We start from the raw sequence: 19870 nt of genomic DNA, 5'->3' as shown, positions 1-19870 counted from the left end.
GCGAAGGAGAATTTTCCAGCAAGGTGGCCAAATTGTCATGTATATTCTTTGAAATGTATGAAAGGAGCGAAATGACCACACCTTTAGCTTTAGAAAGGACGAGGCTTGCACGCTCTCTCCACGTGCTCCGTTCCGTGCTCAAATAGATGTATCTAGCACTAAAGTACATTTAGATACATCCATTTTGTGATAATTAATATGAGATGAAGGGAGTACTATAAGAGTGTAGCAAGACACATTTGATTTATTTATCTGTACTGTTGATTTATTTATTAACTATCCCTCTATAAAGAAGTATAAGAGCTTTTAGATCATTAACAGAGGGGTATTTATAATAGTTAATCCAACGGCCAGAGCAATCTCCTCCCCCACGTTCCTTTTTCAGCCAAAGTACTCTAAAATATAAAAACCCCTGTATTGTCGTCTGTCATCCCCCGATGAACCATCGTATTTTCTTCTCCCCGCGGAGGGGAGCCGTACGAGCCTGCGAAATAATCCGTGCAAGCACGGCCCCGTATTGACGATTCTGTGAACAGCGACGTGGCTGGCACAGCGGGCAGCCTCGCGTAGATGCTGGACCCCGGAGGCCGGAGGTGACTTTGACCCACGCGAGGACGGCTCGTCCACGTAAATATTCTTGGCGTCCTAGCATGCGAAGACCGATCCAGAGTCTACCGCAGGTTTCTGGAGAGAACTGTAGTCTGTTGCATGTTCTTGATCAGCTCCTCAACACCCGCTCCCAGCGTAACCGTGGCCCGTGGGGACGGTGCCCAGCCACACACGCCGAGCAACGCCCGCAACCGTCGTGACTCCCGGCTAAATCCGGCATCCCATCTCCACCTTTTAAAGCGCGCGCCGCCGGGCCTCTCGTCCCGCTCGCCAGACTTCAGCGGAAAGGAAAAGCTCCTGCACGTACCCCACGTTCGTGCCGCCTCCACACCACCCGCCGTCTACAGCATAACCAGCACGGTCATGGCGCGCGTGTCGCTGATCCTCGCCGCCGCGGTGCTCGCGTGCGCGGTGCTCGCCACCAGGCATGCGGCCGCCGCCGGGGCCGGGGCCGCCGCCGCCGCCGCCGCCGGCCCGGCAGCCCCCGCCCCCGGCGGCTTCGCCTGCAACCCACTCAAGGACAAGACGTGCAAGCTGGGGGAACCCAAGGCGCCGGAGGACACGGAGGAGGAGGGCGGGCTCGGCACGAAGCTGCCGTCCCTGACGTCCATCTCCATTCCTGGCGCCGGCAAGGTCGACCGCGACGGCGATGGAGACACCGACGAGGACGACGAGCTGCCGTCGTTCGACACCCACATGACCATCCTCGGCCACTGAGAGGATCCAAGCCTGACTTCTAAGCACATGGTTGTAGTATCTTCTTGCATTTGCGTTGCTTGTGTAGTTGTGTTGCTGCCCAGAAGAAAAAAACAGAAAAAAGGAAAAAAAGGAAAGAGATGAGAGAGTGAGCGTGTCACGATGATCCCCGCTAGCTGATGACGAAATTTGCCAGTTGCTCTTGTTTCTTGTTAATATCGTTCAAGTTCAGATATTAGTTCTAAATTCTAGTCGATTTGGCCTCGTTTTGGTCTTCCTATTATTGGCATTGAATAATGTTTGAGCTTGGTCTACAAACCCTTTTTTCCCTCCGCCAAAACGTCCTCTCGTCCCCTCCGTCTTCTTTTCTTGAGTTGGAACCTGGTTGCATCTTCCGCGGGAATTGTAGAAACTTGTATGCTTTCAACCAAAATTTGTATACTAATTTTTATGTAACCTAGCTCAATTTTGTACAAACTTGTCTGATATATATAGTCAAAAGTTATGAGCACTTAGACTAATTGAAAAGTAGAAAGATGTAGCAGTCTCTTCACAAACAAGAATTAAAATATAAGTAGTACATTCCCTAATGATGTATATATAGGATCTTCAATGTTTTTTCAACAATTCATATGACAATCGCTCAAGTGCATGAATAAGGTATACACATAACTAGTTGAATTTATGATGTATCTCTCACAAAGTCTTGTACAACAGTTTGCACTGCAATAGGAATTCTCACTGAGTGGGTATTTTCATCCGACCATGTCAAACTCCCAAAGGTGTACCCACCTTGCACTCTCTTCCTTGCTATGAACATCACCGTAAACATCATGCTTTTGCTACCACCTCTTGTAAAACTGATCATAGATGGCTCCACAGTTACGATTATACCTGCGGGAGCCTCAACCGTCACTCGGTAAGTTGCTTCAACTGGCCCGACATTCATGACAGTGTGCCGGACTGTGATATTGTCTATGATGTCTGGCATGGCGATTGATGGAAGGTTAAGATTGCTGATATAGGACTTACAGTCATCTAACAATTCATTGGTGCAATTTAAGAACTTGTTGTAATCTCTTGCATTCATGCCGTAATCCAAGCCAGGGTCAATGGCCTTATCTGGATCTATATGGCCACCGCCAAAGTCGAATGGGTCGGCTAGTTTCCTCGAGACACCCTCTGCTTGGATCAGCACACCGAAATGATCGGTCACGGAAGCTACAACCATGCCACACACACAAGGTTTAGTCATACTACAATGTTGAGAAGAATTTCTTGTATCGTTCTCATGTGCATACCTGTAGTGATGATGGCAGACTTTATCATGGCAGGGGACCAATCCGGGTGAGCTGACTTAAGTAGTGCAACCACCGTGGATACATGCGGACACGCCATGGATTTCCCGGACATGAACACATAAGTGTTGCCCTTGGCTGCCAAGATGCTGACCCCAGGTGCAGCAACATCTGGCTGTTCATACGTAGGGATGTTTAACATCGTTTAACCTACTGTATAATGTTGTTTCATGTTATAAAGATGATACCTTGAGTATTCCTGGGAACGCGGCACTCGGGCCTCTTGATGAGAATGAGGCGACCATCGGCGACAACACTTGGTTCCCAATAACACTCATGGCAGGAGACACCTTCACCACTGGATTCCTATCAAGTCGTATGCCAAATATGAACTTCTTACAAGGAAAAAAAGCACGGCCCCTATTTTGTTGGACAATGCGACATGTACTCACTTTGTTTTATCCAAATATGCGAGAATTGTGTGCGCGATTTCGAAGTCCACCATTACACATGCCATGTTGCCTTTACACATGGTCAAGATGTCAAGGATGTTGGCATCATATTGCGCAAAGATAAGGCCCTTCGCGCCGGCCTCCATTGTACGATTTATCACAATAGGAAGTGCTAGCCGAGGTGGTGTAATGGCCGCCTCTGCCGGTGCATAGCACAGAACAATTTTACCAGTGATGTTGCTTGACGCAAGCGACTGCATGCTACAGCTGCATAAAACAAATAAATTGAACACCGTTCATAATCATTGTGATTTTAGACAAAGAACAAAATGGGAAACCAAAATGTGTCAAGTGATGCTTTATTTCATTACCTCCTCGCGTAAACAAGGGTTTTAAAGTCACTGATGTTCATAGATGCATTGTTCTGAAGAGATTGCCCCTGCGTTTGAAGTCAAACAAGAAAGAGTTCATCTGAACCTGATGTAGTGTTAACTATGAGAGGAGATAGTGTCGAGGGAGCTCCTATACGACGCTTTATGCCCCGATTCAGGCATCTGGCGCTCACTGCCGCACCTGGTGGGCCGACCCACGAACACCCAACGTAGAGAAAATGTATTTATAACACGATCCCCCCCCCCCACCACACACACACACACACAAAGAAAAAAGTGGCTCTCGTGAGGAACCGACCTTGCGCCGTTTAGCTCCACTGTAGGTCGCCTAACCACTAGAGCTACAAGGTGCTACTCGATGATTGTAGGGTCAACTATTTAAGAACAAACTGTAGCCGCGCTTTGAAAAAGGTTCATCAATTTCAAAAAATTCACAAATTTGATTTTTTTTATTGATTTTAAAAAATATTCACAAATTTGAAAAAGGTCAATCGATTTTGAAAAATAGTTCATCCATTTGAAAAAATCGCCCATTTTGGAAAAACTTCATCAATTTTGGAAAAGCTTCATCAATTTTCTTTAAAATTCTAACAAAATTTAGAAGTTGATTGATTTGAAAAAAATCATTGATTTTCAATACAAAAATTACAAATTTGAAAAAGTTCATCGATTTTGAAAAATGTTCATCAATTCTGAAAAAAGTTCACAAATGTGAAAATTTTCATTGATTTTGAAAAAAACATGGATTTAAGAAAAGAAAAAGAAAAGCAAAAGGAAGAAAGGAAGAAAAAAATAAAAGGAAAAAGGGAGAAGTGATCACAACTAGAGTCGTGACCCGGGTGGTTGCTGTAGTTTATCAAGTAGAAAGTAGATCCTGGGTTCAACTCATAGCGTGCAGGTTTTTGCGGTTTTAATAGGAAAAAGAAAAAGAAAAGGAAAAGGCCAAACGGGCCGGCCCCTCTCAGGGGGGGGGGGGGGGTGCACCGGTTTGCGGTTAACACCTTAATGGGTGCAACTGACATTGAATAGGAAATGCCTAGTTTCGAGGACATACCAAGTAAACATTTATCCAGGGGAGGGGGTATAATAACAAATATAAGAATAGTTATGTTGTTTGTCCGTTAGTTTTGCCACCTTTATTGCATAAATTATGGATAATGTTTTTCCTTGCAAAGCTTATAAAGAAGATAAAGGATTATGTTGACATTTCAAATATATCTTCATATGCAAAAAGAGCCACAATGAACATTCTATGTGTTGCTTCCATTAGAGCATCTCCAATTGGACCGAACTAATTTGACCCCCTATTTGTCCGCGGGCACATCTGGACAATGTCCGGGCTTGTCCACTCCGAACCCCTATTTGCCCATGCACACAGTCGTGTCCCCAAAATTGTTTGGGCACATGAATATTATTGTGTGTGTGTGTGTGTGTGTGTGTGAGAGAGAGAGAGAGAGAGGTCTAAAGTGGGTCAAGTTCGACGTGTTGGGGTGACCGGGGAACGCTCATTTCCTCCCCATATATAGGTTGGGTTTGGGGTTTCGTGGACAACCTAGATATACGAGGATGATTTGGGGTGTCCGATTGGAAAGACTATTCCTTTCTCTCTTCTGTCCGGGCACTGTCTGGACTGTCAGCTCGGATATATAGGGACAATCTGAGAGGTCCGATTGGAGATGCTCTTAGCAGCTAGTTGCTTAAAATCAGCCTCATTGGATTGATCTACATATCTCCAAAATTTAGACGACATAATTAATATTTCTATGAACATCAATATGTGGAAGTAAACTAGATATTTGAAGTTTAACATTCATAGTCACTTGGTAAATTCTTGCAAATACAAAAATTCAAAAATGAATAAGTATTATAAAATCATGTAGCATGAATATTCTTTCATCTTTATAAGTACGCTTTTCGTTCCATAATAAGAATCGCTGATTTAGTACAACTTGTACTAAATCAGAGACACGTAATATGAACCGGAAGGAGTATATATCTATAGAAAAACTTTGAAAAATATCGTTAGTTGTGCCATGGTTCGTAAAGAAGGATATCTACCCAATCAGTTGCATGTGAAGGATATCGTTAGTTGTGCCTTTACTAGTGCCAATATGTTGGCTTTTATTTTTTGGCTTGTCAAACTATCTGCGATTGGCCGTGCATTCCTATCTATGCAGAGGTCAGGTGTTACTCATTATGCTTTGTATCCGTTTGATACTATATTAATAAAATCGCCCTTTAATCTAAAAAAGTAGTATGAGTTGATGACTATGTAACGCTTTATATATTATACTAGTAGCACCTAAAAGCAAGTATATAGTGGGCTTATAGCCGAGTGAGGGCTTTTGGAGGCCGAGCTCCACGGAGCTCGTTTTCAAAATATGATTTTCCACTGCGTGAAAAAATTTGAAAATGTTTGTATACACTCTCACATATGTGTATTGCGTATGTGCAAAAATTCATAACCATATACTTTCACACGTGGCGTACAGAAAAAAGACAAAAACATATTTCTAAAATGGGCCGCTTTTTTTGTTGTTGGGCCGAAATTTTGTCTTTTTTGTACAGCCTACAAAATACAAAAATTTCAAATGATTTTTCCACACGCACATGCGGAAATCTAATAAGTTTCTATGGAATTTTTTTTGAATTTATTTGAAACTTTGAAATATGACTTTTGGTTTTTTTCAAAAATACCGAGCTCCCTGGAGCTTGGCCTCCGTTGGCATTTTCCGGCTTATAGCCTACTTACATGACACTTTTGCATATGTGAAGGAGAGATATATTAAAAAGTAAGAGGAGTGGACTCTCATGCAAAAAGCCTAACTATATGCATACTTCTAGACAAATATAATAAATGCGAAGAAAGAAAAAGAGAGTAGGTAAATAAAATAGTGATGTAATAGCCAACCTTAACCCACACTACTATAGAAGTAACTATAAATGATGACAATAGATGAGACGACAGATTTCTATAGCCAATAGTTTGCTATACTATTAGCCATGCGCTCGCAAAAATAATGTTGTAAGGCTCTAGACCTACTAATATATCTAATAAATCATGACGTCAAGGAATATATAAAATTCATTTTGATAACAATGATTTTCTATTTCGGAGTCGTCTGATATTTTTAGAGGTTTGATTAAATTATACATACCATGAAGCCTAAAATTGCATGAAATGATTTTTGACAATTTTAGACGTACGTAGGAATATGCATGCATATATTTGCCAAAATCTGAATTTACCCCGGAACCATTAACATGCATTGAATTAGAACCGGTAATAAAAACAGTACTCAATAATAGTAAAACCCAACCCTCGCGTCATTTTGTAACATACATTGTACGAGTAGGTGGGCTGAACTCGCACCCCTCGCGTCGCCTCCCCCCGGGCGATGCCAGGGGGCCCAACCCTAGCGCCGCCAGCACCTCTCCCTCCACCCCCTCCTGCCGCTGCTGCCGCCGGCATGGGCCGCGGTGGCGGCGGGCCCGGTGCCAAAGGTCCTGGGCGGGGGGAGGAGGCGGATCCCATCTGAGGCGGTGGGGCGGCCCTTCTCATGAGTTCCAACGGCGGCGGCTAGGACGGAGTATCCGGGTTGTGCGGCGAGGGCCCGAGCACCATCGTCGGCGGAGCGGCGGCCCTGCATGGACGGCAACGGTGGCAGTGCCCCATCCGGCGAGGTGGGCTGTCCTGCTCGTGATGGTGACAACGGCTACTGCGGATCCAACGCCCTGTTTGGATCTGTCGCAGGGAGGCCTTTCGCCGACCGGCGGCGCGTGGAGGGACCGGTGAGGAGATGTGGATCTCCGCCGGAGTACCGACGGCAACATACGTCTTCGTGGCGAGGTTCCGTTCGGTTCCAGCCAGCCACGAGGTCGGGAAGACGTGGCTTCCGATGAAAATCGCGCCAGACTGTGGTCTTGGCGGACGACGGCGGCGTCTCAGACGTCGTTTCCTTCTGGAGGCATCGTCGTTGCAGGTCTCATCAACCTGATCGGAAAGTTCCGGGGGAAACCCTAGATCTGGGTCTACCGGATCGGACGATGACGGTGCTATCGGTATCGTTCTCCCTCATGGGGGCATCATTTTGGAGCGAGTGTTGGTTGGAGGGGACAAGAGGAGGAGCGGTGTTTCATCTGCTTCATTGATGACGGCGGATCTCGGCGGCGTGGCGCAGTGGAGACTCGGCGCCTGATGATCGGAGATGGACTCGCGCAGGAGGGTGACGCTGCCTGGCGTCATGGTGGCGTCGGCGGCAGTTGGACCGGCCAAGGTTGATGCAGTAGTACAGCTCTGAAGATGAATTCGTGCATGTGGTTGCGGCGGCCTCATACCCGGTAGGGCTCCTGGTTGAGAAGCACGCCGGACTGGTGGGTGCCCATACCCGGCAGGCGTCCTGGGTGGGACCTCAAGTATTTAGATGTTTAGGTTTGGCTGCGTGGTCTGTTTGGTATTAGGCCCAGACTTTCAGCGCCCCTACATCAACTGGATAAGGATAGCGACAGTCGTTGCTTAGTTTGGTGGCTTTAGTCTTATTGTTGTATGACTCTGTACAGTCTTGTGTCAATAATTAATAAAGTGACCGTATGCATCGTCCAGATGCCGAGGCCGGAGATCGTCCTCCTTTTCTAAAAAATAAAATAAAAGTAAAACCCAAAATTGTTTGTACGGTACTTACCATTAACTTTTGTTTACTCCCGAGCGATATCATTGTAGGGAAAGACCGGTCTATGGTGCTAGCAGCCACCGTGGTGACCCAAGGCACAGCATTCCACGCCGTTTGCGGCACAGGTCCGCCGTTCCCGGCAGAGAACACGACGGAGATCCCTCTCTCGACGGCGTGCAGCGTCTCAAAGAGCTCGCTGCCTGCCTGTCCCAGCGAAAGTGACAGCACGTCCACGCCGTCGTCTATGGCGTGGTCGAGGGCCGCAAGGACCCCCGCGTGGGAGCCCGATCCACGTGCCCCCCACAACACCTTGTAGATTGCCAGTCTGGCGCGTGGCGCCCCGCCGCGTGCCACCCCGGCGGCAAGGCCTCCGTAGCTCACGTTCGGAACCTGCCCGCCGGCGATGGTCGAGGCGACGTGCGTGCCGTGGCCGCTGAGGTCCCTGGGCGACATGTACTCTCCCTTGAGCTCCTCATCGCTCATGTCATCGCTGAACCATCGTGCGCCGATGATCTTTCTGTTGCAACTCGTGGCGTCGAACTGCTGTCCGGCCTGGCATGTGCCTCTCCACCTCGCCGGTACCGGACCATAGCCGCTGTCGTCAAAGCTTCGTGATTCAGGCCATATCCCTGCAGCGTGCATGCACAGACATGGAGCCGATTGATTATGTCCCCGACTCTCTGAGTCCTTTTGTTTTTCATTTGGATGTGGTGATGGTGATTTTAAGCTAGAAATGTGGTTGCAAACCTGAATCCATCACCCCGATGATGACATCTTCACCGTACTTTGCCTTTTGCAGGAGGCCTGAATCCTCTGGCGGTTGGTCGTGGTCAAGGCCGAGGAAGTCCCAGCTCCGAGTCGTGTGCGCTTCGTGGTAAATGTTGGGCCTCACACTGACAACATCAGAACATTCTACAGTGGGCGCGTGTTGATTAGTTTCTGTGGATTATGCATGTAAGATGCAATGATAACATGCTGAGGCCATCTTATGAATAATGATTACTTGCAAGTGTCGCAGCTTGAGATTCGGTGAGCATGGCGGCAAAGCCAGAAAATCCGTGCCTGTAGCTGTAAACTATCGACTTCATGGCTTCGTTCTTGCTGTTGCCAACGGAGAAAAGGTGAGCAAATTATATCAGTTTCGTTGTAATATGTATATCAGGCACTATGAACTACTAGCTACTCGCTAAAACCACGACACTTGTTATGAAAACGGAGGGAGTACTAGCTAGTACCTCCCAAAAACGGAGGTTAGTATGTCGTGGTGTGACGCGGTGACCATGGATGGATCATCATGTTTCTTCTCCCCCATGTACACTATATAGAGCTGGAATTCATGACACGATGTTTTCAAGAACTCATATCAGAACAAGACGACCGTTTTTTTTTTTGAAAAGTAAGTCTTTTGAAAGAGGAATCATGCATCTTACTTTGCTCGACGCATCCGCCTCGGAAAGAGGCGACAGTGCCGCCAGTAGCAGGGTGCAGGCGAAAGCTCTTCTCATATCCATGTCTGGTTTGGGGACAAGTGTTATGTTTGTCAAGTGAGTATCCTTTTGTTCTCTCATGTGTATGCATAAATACAGCCCCAGACATGTTCAGCCATGGGGTGCAGGTAAACAGTTCATAGACCAACACGTGAGAAAAACTACCATGTACCCGATCAGATAACCATGAAACCCAATATGGTATTCAGGTTTCTGATGTAATGACCTCGTCGACGTGTAGTTATAACTCATAGGAAAGTTGACAATCGTACGTGCAACGGAATTTCATAGAGTTTGGTAGACTTTTGGCAGAATAATAAAACATTCCACGAGCGACGAATGGTTTGGCTGATTCGTTTTTCTTATAGACAAGTTTACAGATAAGGCAATACTATCGGTTTATTGGCGATGACGTACATGCATTTTCTATTTTCTTTAAGGCCGACGTAGGGTGCCTTGGACATCCTTCTAAGCGCGTCTTTTTAAGATTCATTGCATCATGGATGACATGGAATGGCCAAGCAAGATGAAATCAACAAAGCAAGAAAATGGTATCATCAACAAATGAGAAGCAAGCCTTTAATCAACCCTTGTTCGGTTGTTCATGAGCTTTCTGACGAGTATAGCTAGTCCATTAGCAATTACTCCATCCTTTCCGGTTTATAAGGCTCAATTCAAAAATCTCACCAACCAAGATAGATGATGAGTGGTGGAATATTTTTTGTAGTTTGCAAAAGCATCCAATTAATGCTCTTATTTTCCTCAAAAAATTATGTTTACGAATGCATTAATTGCAATGTATGCATGCATAAAGTGCATGCATTGGTCAGTTTTCTCTTAATACTTGCATGCAATGATTTAATGCACCTTGAAGTCTGAACATGTGATGGGGAACAACTAAATTGAGCCTTATAAAATGGAAAAACTAAAATTTTAAGATAAGCCATATAAACCGGAAAGGAGGTAGTATATCAAAAAGACAGGGTGATACCGGAACCCCTGCCTAGTCCCTTTGAAAATGGAGAAATAAGGCGAACCAACATGTGGTTATATGGGTAGGAGGACCTTGGTATCCCCATCCCGCCAGGATTCAAGTATTAAACTTGACGTTGACGCTCGCATTTTTTTATATTTATTTCAGTCTTCTCGCTATGTGCATTAAGTGATAGGAGACGTTTTCGTTGACTATGAAGACGTCTGTGGCGACTTCGTCAATCTTAAGATGATGTGGCGATTTAGTCTTTTAAAGATGCTCATAGGGATAGGATGCGAGTGCGTGCACTCATAGGGATGAGTGTATGTGCATATGTATTAGCGTCTCATTTATACTATGTTAAAAAAAAGGAACCGAAAAATTAAGGACCAATCTGCTCTCCCTCTCTCATGGATTTCATAACCCAATCACATCATTTTCAGCAAGCACGCATCACTGGCTTCGCAACCTAAACCACAATCCTAAAACTAATGAGATATGTACCACACAACCTATGAAGCCACGTCGTCATGTATACTTCATCATCTTCATGCTTTACTCCTCTTCTGTGAAGATGCCTAGTGCTATGAACGTATATGGAAGTCTTCATAATCTTTACATTTTCTTCACCTTTTTTTTTCAAAATTTGTTCACTTTTAAAAATTTGAACAAAAGTTATAATACTTTTTTGAAATTTAACTTTGTTGTGAACATACATGTTTTCAAAATTTTGTTCACAAATGATTACGCCTCTTCTGAAGATGCCTAGTTCATTGAATGTACATGGAAGTCTTTGTAATCATTACATTTCGTATATGAACGTTCATGATTTCAAAAATTGTTTATGTCTTTTAAAAAAAATCACATTTGTTGAAAAATGCTGTTCATGTGTCCAAAAATTGTTCATAATTCTAAAACAATTGTTCAGAATTTCAAATGTGTTTGTAATTTCGAAAGGTACTTTTTCAAAAACATTGTTCACATTCTAAAAAAATGTTCATATTTTTCAAACCACAATTCAGATTTTTTTTCCAGAATTTGAATTTTTTTGCGATTTAAAAAATGTTCACGTATTCAGAAAAACAGTGTTCATATTTTCAAAAGTGTTCATGTTTTTTAAATTTTGTTCACCTTTTAAAACTTGTTCAAAAATTGAAAAAAATTGTTCAGAATTCTAATTTGTTCACAATTTTCTGAAATAAATTCTATATCTTTAAATAGGTTTTAAAATATGCCCTCCATTTGTATTAAGTGTCGCTCAACCGGATGTATCTAGAGGCTAGATACATCCATTTGAGCGACCCTTAATATCGGTGGAGGGAGTAGCTTCTATAACCATTTTTGTGCGTGAAAAAAACTGACTAAAAACAAAGAATAAATAGAAAGTCGGTCTATTTGCGCTGTCCTTCAGTGAAAGCTCCTTTGTCTAACGCCTACGAGCATCATACATGAGCTCTCACTCAAGGATTTCATTTTTCTTCAAAAATAAAACTTAAGTATTTCGTGCATGCGAGGCAGACCCACTGGCAGGAGGTAATAAACACAAAAACTTCCGATGGGACCACTCACGTTCTCAAAAAGTGTTCAGGTTTTCAAAATTATGTTCACAATTTTTTCAGAAAATCAGAATTAAGTTTTTTAACAATTTTTTAATACATGTCTACTATTATTTAATATGTTTTTAAAATATGCCCTCCATCCCATATTAAGTGTTGGTCAAACGGATGTGTGCAGACGTATTTGAATATTAAAAAAGAGGCCTGGGAGGGCTGGGCTTGATCAGTGGGCCGGGCCTGGGCCTCAAAAGTAAGCCCCAACAATTATTGGGGCCGGGCCTGGGCTTCAATATTAGACCAAAATTAGGCTCATTCGGCCCTACTCCAACAGCAGCAACCAGCAGCCCAGTAGGCAGCCCAGCAGTCCACCACTCCACCTCTAGTCCTCGACTCCACCGCATCAACTTGAACCCTAATTTATCCATCGACAGGTACTCGCTACCCCTCCCCTCCTCTGCCTGTGGCCCGTGCTGGCTGCGGCGACCTAGCCCGTCCTGCAGTGCCGCGCCCCCGCCCCGCACCGCCGCCGGCAGGCTGCCTCTCCTCCCCAACCGCACAGCCACCGGCAGGCCTCCTCTCCTCCCCAACTGCGACGACGGCAGGATTCGTCTCCTCCCCAACAGCGACGCCGCTCGGTTGCCTCTCCTCCTCAACCGCGCCGCTGCCTGATTGCCTCTCTTCCCCAACCGTACCGCCGCCGGCAGGCCTCCTCTCCTCCCCAACCGTGACGCCGGCATGCTTCCTCTCCAGCAACTAGCCGTCGTCCGAGTGCCGCCGCACCTCTGCTCTTAAGGTAATTTGATGCAGATTTTTTTCCTGTTCTTGACTGATTAGCAGGTGTACATGCATGTCAGCAGGATGGGTTTGATGCAGATTTGTATTTCATAAACAATGGTAGATGATTTCGCTGCTGTACATAAATATAAGTGTGTGTAGACTGTAGAACTATAGATGAACTCGCTGCTGTACATGAATATAAGTGTGTGTAGATGATTGATGAAACCGTGGCTATAAGTGTGTTGATATAGATATCTTGCTGCTGTTGACATAGATATTTCTTGTTGTTGACAACTTGACATATATATTTCTTGTTGTTGATTGATACGTTTCCAACGTATCTATAATTTTTGATTGTTCCATGCTATATTATATTCTGTTTTGGACATTACTGGGCTTTATTATACACTTTTATATTATTTTGGGGACTAACCTATTAACCGGAGGAACAGCCCAGAATTGCTGTTTTTTGACTATTTTAGGGTTTCACAGAAAAAGAATATCAAACAGAGTCCAAACGGAATGAAACCTTCGGGAACGTGATTTTCGGAACGAACATGATCCAGAGGACTTGGACCCTACGTCAAGACATCAACCAGGAGGCCACGAGGTAGGGGGCGCGCCCTCCACCCTCGTGGGCCCCCTGTTGCTCCATCGACGTACTCCTTCCTCCTATATATACCTATGTACCCCCAAACTACCAGATACGGAGCCAAAACCCTAATTCCACCGCCTTAACTTTATGTATCCACGAGATCCCATCTTGGGGCCTTTTCCGGAGCTCCGCCGGAGGGGGCATCGATCACGGAAGGCTTCTACATCAACAGCATAGCCTCTCCGATGAAGTGTGAGTAGTTTACCTCAGACCTACGGGTCTATAGTTATTAGCTACGTGGCTTCTTCTCTCTTTTTGGATCTCAATACAAAGTTCTCCCCCTCTCTTGTGGAGATCTATTCGATGTAATCTTCTTTTGTGGTGTGTTTGTTGAGACCGATGAATTGTGGGTTTATGATCAAGTTTATCTATGAACAATATTTGAATCTTCTCTGAATTCTTTTATGTATGATTGCTTATCTTTGCAAGTCTCTTCGAATTATCAGTTTGGTTTGGCCTACTAGATTGATCTTTCTTGCAATGGGAGAAGTGCTTAGCTTTGGGTTCAATCTTGCGGTGTCCTTTCCCAGTGACAGTAGGGGCAGCAAGGTACGTATTGTATTGTTGCCATCGAGGATAACAAGATGGTGTTTACATCATATTCCATGAGTTTATCCCTCTACATCATGTCATCTTGCTTAAAGCGTTACTCTGTTCTCTTGAACTTAATACTCTAGATGCATGCTGGATAGCGGTCGAGGTGTGGAGTAATAGTAATAGATGCAGGCAGGAGTCGGTCTACTTGTCTCGGACGTGATGCCTATATACATGATCATACCTAGATATTCTCATAACTATGCTCAATTCTGTCAATTGCTCAACAGTAATTTGTTTACCCACCGTGAATACTTATGCTCTTGAGAGAAGCCATTAGTGAAACATATGGCCCCCGGGTCTATCTTCCATCATATTAATCTTTAAATACTTAGTTATTTTCTTTGCCTTTTATTTTACTTTGCATCTTTATTATAAAAATACCAAAAATATTATCTTATCATATCTATCAGATCTCACTCTCGTAAGTGACTGTGTAGGGATTGACAACCCCTTATCGCGTTGGTTGCGAGGATTTATTTGTTTGTGTAGGTGCGAGGGACTCGTGCGTGGCCTCCTACTGGATTGATACCTTGATTCTCAAAAACTGAGGGAAATACTTACGCTACTTTGTTGTATCACCCTTTCCTCTTCAAGGGAAAACCAACACAAGTGCTGAAGAGGTAGCAAGAAGGATTTCTAGTGCCGTTGCCGGGGAGTCTACGCAAAAGTCAACACACCAAGTACCCATCATAAACCCTTATCTCCCGCATTACATTATTTGCCATTTGCCTCTCGTTTTCCTCTCCCCCACTTCACCCTTACCGTTTTATTCGCCCTCTCTCTCTCCGTCCTCCCTCTCTTTCTCTATTTGCCTCTTTTTGCCTGTCTCTCATTTGCTTGTGTGTTGGATTGCTTGCTTGTCACGATGGCTCAAGATAATACTAAATTGTGTGACTTTAGCAATACCAACAACATGATTTTATTAGCACTCCGATTGCTCCTCTTACCGATGCGGAATCTTATGAAGTTAATGCTGCTTTGCTGAATCTTGTCATGAAAGATCCGTTTTCCGGCCTTCCTAGTGAAGATGCCGCTACCCATCTAAATAGCTTCGTTGATTTGTGTGATATGCAAAAGAAGAAAGATGTGGATAATGATATTGTTAAATTAAAGCTATTTCCTTTTTCGCTTAGAGATCGTGCTAAATCTTGCTTTTCGTCTTTGCCTAAAAATAGTATTGATTCGTGGAATAAGTGCAAAGATGTTTTTATCTCTAAGTATTTTCCTCCCGCTAAGATCATCTCTCTTAGAAATGATATTATGAATTTTAAGCAACTTGATCATGAACATGTTGCACAAGCTTGGGAGAGGATGAAATTAATGATACGTAATTTCCCTACACATGGTTTGAATTTGTGGATGATTATATAAAAATTTTATGCCGAATTGAATTTTGCTTCTAGAAATCTTTTAGATTCGGCCGCGGGAGGCACTTTTATGGAAATCATTTTAGGATAAGCTACTAAACTCCTAGATAATATTATGGTTAATTATTCTCAATGGCACACTGAAAGATCTACTCATAAGAAAGTGCATGCGATAGAAGAAATTAATGTTTTGAGTGGAAAGATGGATGAACTTATGAAATTATTTGCTAATAAAAGTGTTTATTCTGATCCTAATGATATGCCTTTGTCTACTTTGATTGAGAATAATAATGAATCTATGGATGTGAATTTTGTTGGTAGGAATAAATTTGGTAACAACGCGTATGGAGGAAACTTTAACCCTAGGTCGTATCCTAGTAATTCCTCTAATAATTATGGTAATTCCTACAACAATTCTTATGGAAATTATAATAAGATGCCCTCTAATTTTGAATCTAATATTAAATAATTTATTACTTCGCAAAAGAATTTCAATGCTTTGATTGAAGAAAAATTGCTTAAGATTGATGAGTTGGCTAGGAACGTTGATAGAATTTCTCTTGATGTTGATTCTTTAAAACTTAGATCTATTCCACCTAATCATGATATCAATGAGTCTCTCAAAGCCATGAGAATTTCCATTGATGAGTGCAAAGAAAGAACCGCTAGGATGCGTGCTAAGAAAGATTGCTTTATAAAAGCGTGTTCTTCTAGTTTCCATGATAATAAAGATGAAGATCTAAAAGTTATTGATGTGTCCCCAATTAAATCTTTGTTTTGCAATATGAATCTTGATAATGATGGGACTGAATATGATCCACCTTTACCTAGACGGCGTTCCAAGAATTCGGAGTCTTTAGATCTTGATGTTAACATTGTTAAAAGTGGGATTGAAGAAGTCAAAACTTTAAATATTAATGAACCCACTATTTTGGATTTCAAGGAATTTAATTATGATAATTGCTCTTTGATAGATTGTATTTTCTTGTTGCAATCCGTGCTAAATTCTTCTCATGCTTATAGCCAAAATAAAGCTTTTACTAAACATATCGTTGATGCTTTGATGCAATCTTATGAAGAGAAACTTGAGTTGGAAGTTTCTATCCCTAGAAAACTTTATGATGAGTGGGAACCTACTATTAAAATTAAAATTACAGATCATGAATGATATTCTTTGTGTGATTTGGGTGCTAGTGTTTCCACGATTCCAAAGAGTTTGTGTGATTTATTAGGTTTCCGTGATTTTGATGATTGCTCTTTAAACTTGCATCTTGCGGATTCCACCATTAAGAAACCTATGGGAAGAATTAATGATGTTATTATTGTTGCAAATAGGAACTATGTGCCCGTAGATTTTATTGTTCTTGATATCGATTGCAATCCTTCATGTCCTATTATTCTTGATAGACCTTTACTTAGAACAATTGGTGCAATTATTGATATGAAGGAAGGGAATATTAGATTCCAATTTCTGTTAAGAAAAGGCATGGAACACTTCCCTAGAAATAAAATAAAATTACCATATGAATCTATTATGAGAGCCACTTATGGATTGCCTACCAAAGATGGCAACACCTAGATCTATCCTTGCTTTTTATGCCTTGCTAGGGGCGTTAAACAATAGCGCTTGTTGGGAGGCAACCCAATTTTATTTTTATTATTTGCTTTTTGCTCCTGTTTAGTAATAAATAATTTATCTAGCCTCTGTTTTGGTTGTGTTTTTTGTGTTTAATTAGTTTTTGTGCCAAGTAGAACCGTTGCGAAGACTTGGGGGAAGTCCTTTTAATCTTGCTGTAAAAAAACAGAAACTATAGCGCTCACGAGAACTGATGCCATTTTTATTTGGAAAGTGGTATTTAGTTAATTCTTTTCTCAGATGATTAATAGATACATTCCTCACGTCCATCAATTTATTTTAGAATTTTTGGGGTTCCTGATCTTGCGTTAGCTATAGATTACTATAGACTGTTCTGTTTTTGACAGATTCTGTTTTTCGTGTGTTGTTTGCTTATTTTGATGAATCTATGGCTAGTAAAATAGTTTATAAACCATAGACAAGTTGGAATACAGTAGGTTTAACACCAATATAAGTAAAGAATGAGTTCATTACAGTACCTTGAAGTGGTGTTTTGTTTTCTTTCGCTAACGGAGCTCACGAGATTTTTCTACTTTAAGTTTTGTGTTGTGAAGTTTTCAAGTTTTGGGTGAAAGATTTGATGGATTATGGAACAAGGAGTGGCAAGAGCCTAAGATTGGGGATGCCCATGGCACTCCAAGATAATCTAAGGACACCTAAAAGCCAAAGCTTGGGGATGCCCAGAAGGCATCCCCTCTTTCGTCTACTTCCATCGGTAACTTTACTTGGAGCTATATTTTTATTTACCACATGATATGTGTTTTGCTTGGGGCATCTTGTATTATTTGAGTCTTTATTTGTTAGTTTTCCACAATCATCTTTTCTGTACACACCTTTTGAGAGAGACACACATGATTCGGAAATTATTGGAATACTCTATGTGCTTCACTTATATCATTTGAGTTATATAGTTTTTGCTCTAGTGCTTCACTTATATCTTTTAGAGCACGTCGGTGGACTTGTTTTATAGAAACTATTGTTCTCTCATGCTTCACTTAGATTATTTTGAGAGTACTACAAAAAATTATGGTAATTTTCTTTAATTATGTTAGGCATTCAAGATTAATAATAAAATTTTCTTATGAGCGTGTTGAATACTATGAGAAGTTTGATACTTGATAATTGTTTTGAGATATGGAGATGGTAATATTAGAGTCATGCTAGTTGAGTAGTTGTGAATTTGAGAAATACTTGTGTTAAAGTTTGTGATTCCCGTAGCATGCACGTATGGTGAACCGTTATGTGATGAAGTCGGAGCATGATTTATTTATTGATTGTCTTCCTTATGAGTGGCGGTCGGGGACGAGCGATGGTCTTTTCCTACCAATCTATCCCCCTAGGAGCATGTGCGTAATACTTTGCTTTGATAACTTGTAGATTTTTGCAATAAGTATATGAGTTCTTTATGACTAAGATTGAGTCCATGGATCATAAGCACTTTTCTTCCTTCCACCATTGCTAGCCTCTCTAATACCGCGCACCTTTCGCCGGTATCATACACCCACCATATAGCTTCCTCAAAACAGCCACCATACCTACCTATCATGGTATTTCCATAGTCATTCCGAGATATATTGCCATGCAACTTTCCACCGTTCCGTTTACTATGACACGCTCCATCATTGTCATACTGCTTTGCATGATCATGTAGTTGACATTGTATTTGTGGCAAAGCCACCGTTCATAATTCTTTCATACATGTCACTCTTGATTCATTGCATATCCCGGTACACCGCCGGAGGCATTCACATAGAGTCATATTTTGTTCTAAGTATTGAGTTGTAAGTAAATAAAAGTGTGATGATCATCATTTTTAGAGCATTGTCCCAAGTGAGGAAAGGATGATGGAGACTATGATTCCCCCATAAGTCGGGATGAGACTCCGGACGAAAAATAAATAAATAAAAAGAGGCCAAAGAAGCCAAAAAAAAGAGGCCATAAAAAAAGAGGAAAAGGCCCAAATAAAAAAATGAGAGAAAAAGAGAGAAGGGACAATGATACTATCCTTTTACCACACTTGTGCTTCAAAGTAGCACCATGATCTTCATAATAGAGAGTCTCCTATGTTATCACTTCCATATACTAGTGGGAATTTTTCATTATAGAATTTGGCTTGTATATTCCAGTGATGGGGCTTCCTCAAAATGCCTTAGGTCTTTGTGAGCAAGCGAGTTGGATGCACACCCACTTAGTTCCTTTTGTTGAGCTTTCATATACTTATAGCTCTAGTGCATCCGTTGCATGGCAATCCCTACTCACTCACATTGATATCTATTGATGGGCATCTCCATAGCCCGTTGATACGCCTAGTTGATGTGAGACTATTTTCCCCCTTTTTGTCTCCTCCACAACCACCATTTTATTCCACCTAAAGTGCTATGGCCATGGCTCACTCTCATGTATTGCGTGAAATTGAAAAAGTTTGAGAACACCAAAAGTATGAAACAATTGCTTGGCTTGTCATCGGGGTTGTGCATGATTTAAATACTTTGTGTGGTGAAGATAGAGCATAGCCAGACTATATGATTTTGTAGGGATAACTTTCTTTGGCCATATTATTTTGAAGAGACATAATTGCTTAGTTAGTATGCTTGAAGTATTATTATCTCTATGTCAATATTAAACTTTTGTCTTGAATCTTTCGGATCTGAATATTCATACCACAATTAAGAAGAATTACATTGAAATTATGCCAAGTAGCATTT

The 19870-nt window shown here is 42.3% G+C and overlaps 2 protein-coding genes across 3 annotated transcripts; one reads left to right on the top strand and one right to left on the bottom strand.

Annotated features, from left to right (window-relative positions):
* The first annotated feature begins 708 nt into the window (after nucleotides 1-708).
* On the top strand, nucleotides 709-1588 carry LOC125554566. Its single transcript, XM_048718087.1, has one exon. The coding sequence runs from the start codon at nucleotides 709-711 to the stop codon at nucleotides 1324-1326; it is 618 nt and encodes a 205-aa protein (XP_048574044.1). The 3' UTR covers nucleotides 1327-1588.
* Nucleotides 1589-1868: 280 nt separating this feature from the next.
* On the bottom strand, nucleotides 1869-9787 carry LOC125550430 (subtilisin-like protease SBT3.9). Of its 2 annotated transcripts, XM_048713427.1 has the most exons (10): nucleotides 9548-9786; nucleotides 9353-9444; nucleotides 9121-9218; nucleotides 8865-9029; nucleotides 8130-8746; nucleotides 3427-3494; nucleotides 3056-3322; nucleotides 2852-2969; nucleotides 2607-2778; nucleotides 1869-2526 (listed from the first exon to the last, which is right to left on the bottom strand). In XM_048713427.1, exons 1-10 carry the CDS (start codon nucleotides 9683-9685, stop codon nucleotides 1988-1990), a joined length of 2274 nt encoding a protein of 757 aa, XP_048569384.1. In that variant the 5' UTR covers nucleotides 9686-9786; the 3' UTR covers nucleotides 1869-1987. The 2 variants fall into 2 exon arrangements, with proteins under 2 accessions (XP_048569384.1, XP_048569385.1); XM_048713428.1 differs by lacking the exon at nucleotides 9353-9444 and having other exon boundaries at nucleotides 9548-9787.
* Nucleotides 9788-19870: the final 10083 nt, after the last annotated feature.

Source organism: Triticum urartu, chromosome 4, assembly GCF_003073215.2.
Source record: "Triticum urartu cultivar G1812 chromosome 4, Tu2.1, whole genome shotgun sequence".
NCBI lineage: Eukaryota > Viridiplantae > Streptophyta > Magnoliopsida > Poales > Poaceae > Triticum > Triticum urartu.
The sequence above is the reverse complement of the archived record's forward strand: the minus strand, read 5'-3'. Positions and strand labels throughout refer to the sequence as shown.